Source organism: Motacilla alba, chromosome 9, assembly GCF_015832195.1.
Source record: "Motacilla alba alba isolate MOTALB_02 chromosome 9, Motacilla_alba_V1.0_pri, whole genome shotgun sequence".
NCBI classification, from domain to species: domain Eukaryota; kingdom Metazoa; phylum Chordata; class Aves; order Passeriformes; family Motacillidae; genus Motacilla; species Motacilla alba.
Window position 1 is genome coordinate 1,394,394 of NC_052024.1, and position 12,238 is coordinate 1,406,631.

The 12,238-nt window shown below is 46.1% G+C and overlaps 1 protein-coding gene across 1 annotated transcript in view; it reads left to right on the forward strand.

Annotated features, from left to right (window-relative positions):
• LOC119704399 (pinopsin-like) overlaps positions 1-11,978 on the forward strand; it is a 34,762-nt gene extending 22,784 nt beyond the window's left edge. Inside the window, exon 4 of the mRNA XM_038145602.1 lies at positions 392-11,978. Within this exon, the coding sequence (XP_038001530.1) occupies positions 392-574 (183 nt within the window). The 3' untranslated portion in view covers positions 575-11,978. The remainder of the gene's footprint in view (positions 1-391) is intronic.
• Positions 11,979-12,238: the final 260 nt, after the last annotated feature.

The window sequence follows — 12,238 nt, forward strand, 5'->3', positions numbered from 1 at the left end:
TGTTTCGTTTCCTTGGCCAATTGGCTCAAAGCTCTGTCCTGGCTGTCTCAGACAGTCACAGGTTTTTCTTCAGTATTCTTTAGGATCTTTTGTATAGCATAGTATCTCTTTAGCATAGATATAACATAGTCTGAATGTCATATAGCACAGCTTAATGAAGTGATTGTCCAGCATTCTGAATCATGGAGTCAGATGCCAATCACTCCCTGCACTCGATAGATGTTTTATTTGACAAAACATTTCAACCTCCAGTACCAAGTATTATCACACCCATGCTGTTCCAGAGCCATCCCAGGAACTTAATTAATACCAAAACGTGAGATAAAGCCTGGCTTGTAAAACCTGAGCTGAATCAAACTCCTGCTGACTTGCTGTTCTCTTTGTGTGACAGTTTTACAGGTGCTTTGTGGAGCTCCTGAGGTGCAACAAATCCCCCCAGAGCTCCTTGCCCAGGCTGAAAAAGCAACAACAAAACCCAGGCTCTGAAGAGCTCCTGCCAAAGCCCAGCCAAGCCCAAAGGAGAGATCCAGAGCGTGGTGCTGTAGGAGGGCTCCAAGAAACAAGCTGCATGTGAGGAGAGGAGGCAAAAGGCTCTCCAGGAGGGAATGGTCAGCCTGCAGATGGTCCCTCTCTCCCTGCTTTGGATTATGCTCCTCCAGAAAGTCTCGTGTTGCTTTTCAATACAAACCTGAACAGATCATGACAAACTATGCAGCATGAAAAAGCTGTACATAAAAAAGCTCTACTAAAATTTAAAGTGCATGTATCGGTTATGTTTCAAACTTTAGAAATTGCAGTTGAAGCTTAGGAAAATAAGTATTTTAGGGACTTTTCTTTTTAATTGTCAGCTTACAAAGTTAGTGCACCAAAAGATAACTTCCTCCCAGCACTCAGTGAAGAAGCAGCTCTGAATGCACAGCACTCAGCTGGGTAAAGCCCCTGTCTCTGGGAATCTCTGGGAAATGCCACTTTGGAAGCATTAGGAACAAACCAGAGTGATCCCAGCCCTTTGGGCAGGGTGGCTCTCAGGGCATCTGTGGGGCCAGGCCAGCCAGGGAGGCTGAGAGCTGCAGGGCAGCCCTGGGAACAGAGCTGGGAAACAGCTCTGCTTTCACCCTGAGCTGTCCCTGGGACCCCCCAGGGAAGCTGGGGAACCTTCTGCAGGATCTTCCTCCTGGGCATCTCTGGGGATGGAGGGACAGGTGCTGCCTCCGACAGACAGAAAAGCCTTGGAAAGCCCCAGAAGTGCAACTGGAGGAAGAATTATAAACAAACAAACAAACAAAGAGGGAACAACCTTCTCCCTCATCAACTGTGAGCACAATCTCAATGTTTTGACAATATTTGCATCCCAAATTGGAAGGAAAACATGAAGTGGCACCATTCTGTGGAAAATTACTTTTCAAATCCCAAACTACATGGGAATGCCTTCTTTCAGAGGAGTTTCACACAGAAGCAAATCCACAGCCCTGCCAACACAGCTGTCAAAAACTTGTACCACAGTGCTGTAATTACCATAGTTAGCCAACACAGGGGTCTGGGGGAGTGAACACTGTGCATATCATTACCAGGGTACCTGTTCCAAAAGGATATTTTTGATTTTTCAGATTATCAAAGCTGTCTTTTTCTTCCAGGGATGTGGGTTTATTTTTATTTTGCAATATTAACAAAAGCTCCCTTGTAGTCACAACATTATTTCACAACCTATTTTTTTTTTTATCCCTAAACCACAATTGTTCTAATAACCTAAATAACACCAAATGTTTTAAAATAAAGAAGCAGAAGCCATGAATGGAGGTTTTTATTGAGGTGATATTAGTGCATGAAATCTAAGCAACAGATGCACTTACTGCTAAGCAATGCTAATCAATTATTTATTCCCAAGCACATATTTTTAAAGAGTAGTTTGTTATTTTCAGATTAGAAAGCATGCCAGGAAATTTTCAGTTCATCTTTACCCTTGATATTGTCTCTAGGTGGATTGTTTAATTCCAGCATGAATTTCTACATTAACAATAGTATTGCAGCTCTGTGACTGGTGGGTTTTGTACATGGGGGGATTTGTTCTTAGAGCATACAAATCTGGTGTTGGTAAGTGTCTTGGCGGCTTTAAATACTTCATGGTTTGTGATAAAAATGTATGTTTCAACACAAATTGCTGGTTTCTGTTCCGTTAACCCTGTAACCTGCAGCAAACACCACCTGAGAGCAGCTTGTAACTGCCCTGCTTGGAAACATGCAGGATGTTGTAGCTGTAAATAAAAATATTCTCCTGTGGTACCTCACCAGCCTCATCTCCTGAACAGCTCACTACCACAGCCCTCACCCAATTCCCACATTTGGCACCAAAGAGACAGCAGCTGCACCTGGCTCGTGCTGCCCCACAGCTCCTCTGGCCAATTTGCTGGATAATACCATGCAGGTGACACCAACTTTATGAAAAGCACACAGAAAAGGCCATACACAACACCAGCACAAGCAAAACAACACCAAATTCCCCAGATTTCAATTTACATCTTTACTTGAAAGGGAGGTACAGCTCTCTGCTTTCTGAGGTTTATGAGCAGATTGTAATTTCATTTCAGCAGGCAGGTTTGCTGCCATTAAGAGATGATCACTTCATAACCATTTATCCAGATTTTTTTAAACAAAGCACCGTGGCTGTGTAACCAGCAGTACCACAGTGAGTTCAGCAAGCAGTCAAACCTTCCCTTACCTGTTTTTCAGCACCTTCAATATATGAAAAATTAGCTAAATGACTGAAATTCACCTCTTGCACTACTTTGCATCCTTTTTTTTTTTTTTTTTTTTTTTTTTTTTGTGATAAGGAAAAGCTATTTGGCTTTGAATGAATGCATTTCACTGCATGCAGACCCAATCCCCAGAGAGCCCCTAGGATACCCCAAGAGAGACTTTGCTGAGTTTTCAGATACAACCACAAGAACTGGGTTTACAGTCAAGCGAAACTGATCCCAGCAAGGAAGTGAACATTAAACAGTTCAAACAGCCCCATCTCCTTCAGACTCTCCCTTCTCAGCGTCGGGCAGCAGGAACAGAGGATGGTGAGGGCACAAACACCACACTCACAGGGAGGAGGGATCCCTGCAACGTCCCTTGGGACATCAGATGTCACCTCCCAGAGGCACAGACCCCCTTGTACTGATCAGAGGAAAAGCTTTCAAGAGCTCTTTCCTTTTCTATCTGGATTGTGGTGGCCCCCTTCCAGGAAGGAATGAGGAAAAGTCTCTTCAGGCAATGGAAGTTTTCTCACCACTGAAAGAGAGCTTCAGGCCCACAGTCTGAAACTTAATTTAAAGCAAATCAGTTCTCAGTGGCCCTCTGCCTCACCTTGCATTGAACAGAAGTACCAGCTCAGCTGTAAAAGGCCAAGGTCCCAGGCTAGAACAGAACAAACCCAAGTCCTGCAGGAGCCAGAGGAACACGCTCTGGAGCTGGAGGGAGCCAAACCCCAAGGAATTTGGGGTTACTGGCCACATGGGGACAGCCAGCACTCATTCTGCAGTTACCCTGCAGAGTTTCTGTCAGGTCTGTGTCCAAGACAACCCCCAGACAGGTAGGAAGCTGACACACATGCTATTTTCACACAGCACAGGACCAGGGGAGAGCTAAACTTAGTGTGATTAACACTCACTGCAGTTGCTATAGTGACTGATTCTATTTGCCTGCCACATAGGCTAGATGGCTTTTTCTCCCCTAAGCCTTAGAGAATATTGCCAAAAAAAGTGGGCAACACCAGTCACACCACTGACAAGTGAAATAACATCCAGCCCCCAGAAAGTGCTTTTATGTTTATTGGGTTTTCCCATCAAACTACAAGCAAGTTCAATAACAGATGAATTACACCAGAATGACACCAGCAGTTTCAGCAGCCAATAACAAAGGATTGTGCAACACTTTCATGATGTTTTGGCAACCCAAGCAGAGAGATTAATACCAGGCAGCCCGTATCCTTTTCCTGATTCCTTGGTTTTCTTGTTTTCCCTGAGCACCAGCAAGTCCTGCTGGTAGGGCCAGTTGAATTTGCAGTTCATGAACAACTTTTGCAGAGCGCCTTTCATTTTCCCCCCACAGGTTTTCTTGCAGAAGGCCTTTGAGCACCTTTTCTCAGCAGGAGAGAGGAGGCAGCATCCAATTCTCCAGCTCTAGATCATCATACATGTGCTTGCATGCAGTTTTACTCTTGAAAGTGTTACTGGTTTAACTTTGCCAGAAGGCTGGAAGGCAGCACTCAGCCAAGTGGGAACTCCTTCTCTCGCAAAGAGTGTCACTTATCAGTTGTGACTGAAACACAAAAACACTGATTTAGCAGCAGTGTTGGGACTGCCAGGGAAATCTGTCACTGAGGTAACAGAGACTGAGAGCTTTTCCAGGTCCTTCCATGAGATGTTCCAGTTGGAAGTGGAGCAGAGAGTGTCTTCCAGGCAGCTCTTCATTAAAAGCTGGCATTAATTGTAATGTTACAATGTTTGCTCCTCAGCAGAGAGAGGCTGTTTCCAAGGAGGGAAAATGGAAGGATGAGGCAATTTTAGGCCATCAAATTCCTTTACTTAGAAGCTGCTTCTGCTTGGGAGAGAAGAACCACTCTGGAGAGCACTGGGGCCCTGGACCTGCCTGCACTGGGACACAGGGGGAAGTTGACTGGAGTTAACTTTGGGGTGTGGATTTAAATTTAATTGGTTGATCTGCATTAAGTTGCTTTGATTCTGAGTTAGTGGTCCTTACTCTACTTTCAGATATAATTAATCTGAAGTACCTGATAGTAGAGCAACACTATTTGAAATCCAAGCCCACAGGAAGGTTTAACCAATTAGAATGGTCTTTTTTTTTTTTTTAAATGTTCATTCAGGTCAACCGTCCACATCCTCACACAGCCAGAAGTCCTCCAAAGGGCAAACCCTGGGGCCTCAGCAGAGTCAGTTCCTTCTAATGCCATCAGCTGGCCCTGACCCTGCACTCTTTAATCTGCAAGATTAAAGGTCACCACAGCTCTGGACACATCAAAGGCTGTCCAAAGGCACAGAAAGCTCCTGCCATCCCTTTCCATGCTCCCCATGAGGTGAACACCCCTGCAGTGGTTGTGTTTGGTCACTCAGCAGAGGCAGAGCTGCAGCAGCAGACTGGAGGCAGGGATGCTGTGAGCAGAGAGCTCCTTCCCAGAGCTCTGCCCAGCCCACCCACACCATCCCAGGCTGGGGAGCAGCTCCTGCACAGGGCTGCCCTGGACACTGGAGATGCCCCAGCCCACAAGGGTTTTTATGAGGCACTGATGCCTTAGGATTTTAGCTTTCACATTTTTCAGATCCTGTACTACATTAGTGCCTAACTCCAAACTCCACACAGAGTGTGAGTTACTGTCTTCACATTTTGGTCAGACAAAACAATCCCTCAGGGCCTGAGATCCAAGGACACCCTGCAGCCTCAGGCCACAAAAAGAACAAACAAAAAGTGAACTGGGGGGAACAAACTGGGGGTAAATGACTTCATTAGTGAAGCTGTAACTGGAGGATTAACCCCTGGAATGTAAATGGACCAAACTTATAACTGTCTGGAAAACTGGTGCCCATTGTCCAGCTTGGGTGTAGCCTCTGGGAGGCTTTGGCTGCCCAAGGTGACCTTTAATAAATACCCAATTTATTCTCTGCATCTTGTCTAGCCTCTGTTCAAGGTAGCCACCCCAAGGCATCAGCACCAGCACTAATTTGCTGATGGCCACAGGACAGAGTGATCCAGCTGCATGCCTGCAGCACTCTGAGCCACAGCAAAAATCAAAGATGAAAACGAATCCAAAGACCTTGACAAGCTCACAGGAGGCCTCCTGCTGCACTCCAGTGACAGCACATTTGCCATGCCACCCTTGGTGCTGCTAACAGAACACATTTCTCATGGCTTGCAGTCCCACAGCAGCCAGCCTCACACACCACAAACATGTTTCCATCAAACAGCTCAAAGCCTGCTGCTCACACCCAATGAACCCTTAGAACCCCCCAGGGATGAGATTTAAAAGCTGGGAGTGCCTTTTCGAGGCAAAGATGCTGAAAAAATCTCCAGTGATAGGGGTTCACGAAAAAGTCACCCTTATGATCTAAATGTAGTAAAAATGCACTAAGTGCCAGCCACAAATACTTCAGCAGAAGTTGCTGTGATCCAAGAAGAAAAACACCCTTTGAAAGGAGACCTGGGAGGAATGAACAGAGAGGCTCCTGTTCCACTGGTTCCCAATTAGCAACTGACACAGTTACACAGCCCTAACTGATGAACAATGGAGAAGGAATTTCAGCATCTGTTTAAAGAAAGATGGAAAATAAAAGAAGATTAGTAAAGTCAAAGTGCTCACAACCCTGTTCCATCACAAGAACTGGAAACAGACTTATACAAGCATTAGATGACCAATTACCTGCCTTTGCTTTGTTGAACTGCCTGAGTTTAACAAGTCATTCCCATCAAATTGGAATTTGAGGAAACACAGGGAAAAGATCCTATCTTGTCCATTTACATAACCCAAATACAGACAGTAATTTGAGGTATTATTGCACAGTGCCTTCTATACCGACCTCAGAGAGGACTGTTTGTTTCTTTGGCTTTGTTTCTGCACATCAATGCTTAATCCTCACTACAGAGGGGTTTGCTTTCAGGAAGAAACCTCTACATGTGCACTACTGAGCAGAAGAGGGATTTAACTCTCCCCTTAAGCTCCAAAGCAATGAATCCAGTCAGGCTGCAAGTTTTTCAGCATAGCAGAAACCAGGTAGGAAACTACTGCATCCTGAGCCAGTCAGGTGTGAAACTGCCTTCTCCAAAATCAGCTGTCCTTGGTGAGGATGTCTGTGGTCTCCTAACTCTTCAGGAGCACAGCAGCTGGAGATCTTCAGCAGCCTGGTTTTCAAAAGGTGCAGATTTTGGGGTACTGGAGTCTCTTTGACCCCAGCCCCACACACCTCCATTCAAGCCTTTATTTGAAGTATTTTGAGCAGTTCCCTGAGCATCAGGGTGGTCAGTCCAAGATGAGAAGCTGCATTAAGCCTGCAGGATTCACCCTCTTCAGTGAGCTGTGCCTCTGAGTATAATAAATGAAAGACTTGGGTTCCTGGCTGGTCTCCCTGAGTGAAGTTCTCAGGCTTGCTCCACAGAAAAAGTCCCTCTGGGCCTTTGAAGAGCCAACCAGCCTATACACAGCCCATGAGAAACATCTTACAAGTTTAAAATTAGCATGAAAACCACTGAGATCTCAAGTATCTCGGCAGAATAACAAAAGCTCTTTGCGTGGGAGCCCGAGGGTGACCTCTGTGCGTGTGCTGCACGGAGAGCCCTATCCCCAGCAGGGCTGAGCTCCCCGAGCAGGGCTGAGCTCCCCCAGCAGACCCTGCCAGGGCACCTCCATCACCAGCACCCCGTGCCCAGCTCAGCTGGGGACAGGACGTGCCAAGGACCAGGTGACCCCTCGTATCCAGGGGGCACCCTCCAGTCACAGCAGGGTTTTCTACCTCTAAACCCCAACAGCAGTCATGGTTTTCACTCTGAAAGATGAAAACAGATCTTACAACTGAGATATAAATAAGGGAGAGGAAAACAAAAGAAAAAAATCAAGATAACTCCACAAGCAAAGAAGAAGGAGCAGCCTCTGACTTCAACCTCCATCTTGCTTTATATATATTGCTATGTTCTTAAACCTTAAACTATAAGTTTTCCACCCTGTGATATCACACACTTCTACTCAAACTCCACACCCACAATCCCAGTTCTGTCATTCCATTTTGGAAGCCTTCTCCAGGACCTCAGGTCAATGCAGTGTTCCCCTGGGGGTCAGAGCCTGTCAGCACAGAAAGGCTGAAATTCTCAGCAGCCAGGGTTCCAACAACTTATAAATATGGTAAATAACAAAAGTGTTCCCTTCAATCCAAAATGATGATGATAGGATAAAAATGTATTTATGGCATAAAGGAAGATTGATTAGCAACAGAAAGAGCTTCATTCAATCTTAATTCTACATATTGAGGTTTTGAATATAATTTGCCTAAAACCCCCCACCACTTTGCATTAAAAACCAGACAATGGCACAGTGGTAAATCAATGAGAATAAGATTAATCAGACAGGCTTTCCAGTGCTAAAGCATCTTCAGCTGAGTCTGAAACTGCTGATGGAACCAGAAGCCCTGGCTCCAGATTTGGTCTGGTCTGATCTGATCTGTCAGGATCCATCATTGACATCAACAATTCCCTGCTCCGGGAGAGGGGCACTTGTTTCACACAGCTGCCCCATGCTCATCACTGCACATTTCCAAGGCCCACTCAGCAGGAAATGCCTCCCCCTCCTGAATTTTCCATCTGACCCCGAAGCAGAGGAGAGGTTCACCCCACGCTGCATTGGGAAGTTGCTCAATTAACCTGGGAGGTCACAGGCATGTCTAACAAACAGGGATCTGTGTTTCCAAGAAAAGAGAGGGCATGTTTGTTTTAGGGGCACTTCTCTGAATTTGCTTTCTGGTAACAATAAAATAATTAAGACAAAGGGGACAGAAGAAATCCACCTAGACCTGCTGGAAGTGACCAGCCAAGTGAGGGGATTACAGAAATGGATGTGCTTGGCCAGGCTGTGCTGCTCTTGAGTGGGTGCAACCCAAGGCAGGAACCCCAAACCCCCAAGTTGGGGTTCTGACCTGCCCCATCTGTCAAGGCAGAGGTTTATTTACAGAATCACTGTCAGACCCAGGCAGGTGACACTGCAGCCTCCAGAGAGCTGGTTTTGATGAGCAGCTCCCCAGGTCAGGGGTGGGTTCTGCCTTTGGGTGATGTGCAGCCGTGCAAGGGGATGCCCTGGATGCAGTTCAGGTGAGCCCAAGGGGATTTTAGCTTTTGCCTTTTCACTGATAACAAATGCACAGCAGGTTCTCATGCTGATGCCCTCCAGATATTGGCTTACTGACCAGGACAGCTCTCTGTCTTGGCAGATATCCCAAAGCAAATGCCATTTCCTACATTTCAGGCAGAAATTTCCCAGGATGACTGGCTGTGACTCCCCTCTATTCCAACAGGGATTCTCACCAGTCAGTCCAAAGTTTGGGCTACAGCCACTGCTGATTTCACTGTGGTTGAAACATCTAAAAGCTTTTCAGTCATTTCCCACCACCTATATCCTATAGGAATCCTTAAAACAGCTTTTTCCATTTGGAAGGACAAACAGCCAAGTATCTGCATCTTTTTCCAAAACCGGGGAGGAGTGGTCTTAAGCTACCCACTTCAACAAACCCTTCTTTTGCAAGTTGCTGTTGGTCTGCAAATTGGAGCACTAAGATGCCTTCAGCAATCCACTCCTGAGCACTGCAGCAGGGAGCAAGGCAAGGCTGATTTAAAAGCTGGTGCCCCAAGAGTCAGGGAGGGCAGGTGAGGGGGAAAAGCCATGGGGAGCTCCCTTGCACTGTGGGCTGTTCCCACCTGCACACTGTAAAACTCCTTAGGGTAAATCAGCCATCACACTGCCCCTAGTGCTTCCCCAAACATTCAGCCTGTTGCCATGCACCTCTCAGGAAGCTGAGCCCCAGAGACACACCTCAGACATGGCACTTCTTCCCTTCAGCCAATTTCAGTCTGAGACTGGTGCACTGCTCTTTGCTGCTCCTCCCAGCAAAGAGCAATAGTGGATAAATTAATTTGCAATTGGAAGGGTGACTCAGAGCTGAGCAGAGGCATGCAGTCCTGGGAGGATAAATATAAATAACTCTGGCTTCCAGGAAGTATGTCAGAAAATTATTAGAAAAAAAGGTGCAAGAGAGGAAAAGCCACAGGCACATACTTAAATGGTTGAGATAGAAGGGTAGAATTTGTTTTCCCAATTTATTGAAAACAGAGACATGAGTGTCCTGACCCTGTACAACAGAGAATCTCCCATGGAGGAGGGAGCTCTCCTGCCCTGAGAGCCTGCTGGCAGCTGGAACCACTGTCCCTGCTGCCCCAGCAGCTGCCCTGTCCCCTGCCCAGAGGCAGCACATTCCCAGCTGTTCTCCCTTTTCCTCTGCAAGTCCCCAAGAGACCATGGAAGAATCCATCATGTGTTGCTTTTCCCCACATTCCATGGCCCAGCTCACCCAGCAGTGCAGTCCCACCCCTGGGCTGACTCCACACACCTCAAGGTATTCAGGGGCAGGAGCACTTCAGAGTTTGAGCAGAAACTAATGAAATGGGGATAGGAAACTCCCCAAACATGGACAATTGCTGTTCTGAGGTGACAATAAATTGCTTCACATGAGAAAACTATGAGGCTCCTGGTATTTTTCCTCAAACAATTCAATTTTAAATACTCAATTGCTTAGCTTTGTCATAAGACAGTTGCAATTGTGCGAGTTTTTATAACTTGTACCAAAGTCTGCTTTAATTTAAGTGTGTACTTTACTGTGGGAAGTACCTACTGCAGCTGGAGGGAGGAGGTTGTGATTTTATCCCATTTGATATATTCAAGCCTTTTTGTTTTCCTGAGTTCTTTTCTTCCAGCCAGATATCTAAAAGAATCAGATTACCAGTCTTGAGAGAGAAACTTGAGAGAGAAACTGAGGAGTAGCTGCGGCAGCAGGCATTACAAAGCTGGGTTTAGACTATACTAGTGGCTCTAACATCCCCAAATATTACAAAACTAAACAGCCAAAGAGTGGCAGTGAAAGCACTGACCAACCTATGACAACCTGAATGGACTGGAAGCACCGACCTTGGGAACTCAATTAAGGCAGGCAAAGTTCATTAAAGAGCAGCTGAATGAAAGAAACTCATTTTCATTTACGCATGGCCTTTAGCTGAAGTGTGAAGATCCCTGCTGGTTACACCTGCTCACGTTTTGAAGCACGTGCAAATGTCTCCACTACCCAAATCCCAACCTGTGCCCCATCCTCAAAACTTTTAGGAATCCTGAATACTGGAAAAGCCAGGAATGCCCCTCGCTGCCATTCTCGCTGAAAACACCCCTGCTTCACTCTGCAGTTTTGTGCTTCTTCCCCTGATGTGCACACACACACATCTCGTGGAAAGGCAGCAGGGTCCCAAGAGTGCACAAAGAGCTCAAATCCCACTGAGTAGCCAAGCTCTGGCAAAGTGGGAAGGAGCCCAGCACTGCAGCACAAAGCCCCTCCCTGCAGGCTCCTCACTCAAAAACCCCGGGGGAGATGCTCCAGTTCTGCACCAGGCAAGGAGCTGTTCACATTTGCAAATGCAAAGTTGCTGGGGCATTGCAGGATTTCTTACGGGTGCCTGTGAGTTGGTTCAGAAAAGGAGCTTAAAATATTAATAATGCAGCAAAATCCCATTGACTCAGGACACTCGTGACTGCCAAGTGGGAAGGTGCCTGTCAAGTACTTTGCCATATTTACTGTATGTTGCTGGTAAGGTCAGTTTGGGGCTTTTGTTTTGTTTATTAAATAGAATTTCCTGAAACCGATTGCACAACTTTTCCCATTCTCACCCAACGTGCCATTTCCTGGTTACTTTCCCTGATGATTAGTAAGTTTTGTTATTGTTTAACCATGAATAAGCATCAAGTGCTGCTCTTGGTAGAATAATCACCTTCGGGCTTGAAAGGAAGAGCTGTTTTTAAGAGCTGTGTTCTTGGAAATTCTGCACTCAGTTCTGCCAGATCACTATCTTTATGAATCAAAGCAAAAGGTACATTAGCAAACAAACAGAGAGCAAATTTTTAACTGGACCCGGTCAGACAGATGTCACCAACTCTACGTGTTTTCATAAGCACTGCAATTCTCAGGCTTGCACTGAGCAGTCCCTGGAGGCTCAGCCCTGATTGAAAGGAAATTATAAAGTGTTTCTGGCATTTGCTGATCCATGGAAGAGCTTTGAAGTGCAACTTCATCACAACTGAAAACCTCAAGCTAGATACCCAGGTGCTCCCAAGGGCTTTGGGGAGTTTGGAGGGATTAAGCCAAGCTTTGCAGTCCAGGGATTTTGTAACAAAACACTTGTTACAAAACCAGCACAAAACCAGCTGTATCCACCTCCATGTGGTTTGTACCAGGGATGCAAAATCTCTGCCCTTCGAGTGTCCTTGTGCTGAAAGCAGCGTGGTGCTCAGCTCCCACACACTCTTGGTACAATGCTGGTGTCTCCTCCTCAGTACTGTAAAACTCCTTTATGGCTGCAGCCCTCTCCTCACCTTCAATGAGTTTCTCGCTGATTACACCCTCAGCTGCAGCAAACCACAAGGCTGAACTTTTCTGTGTTTATTGTT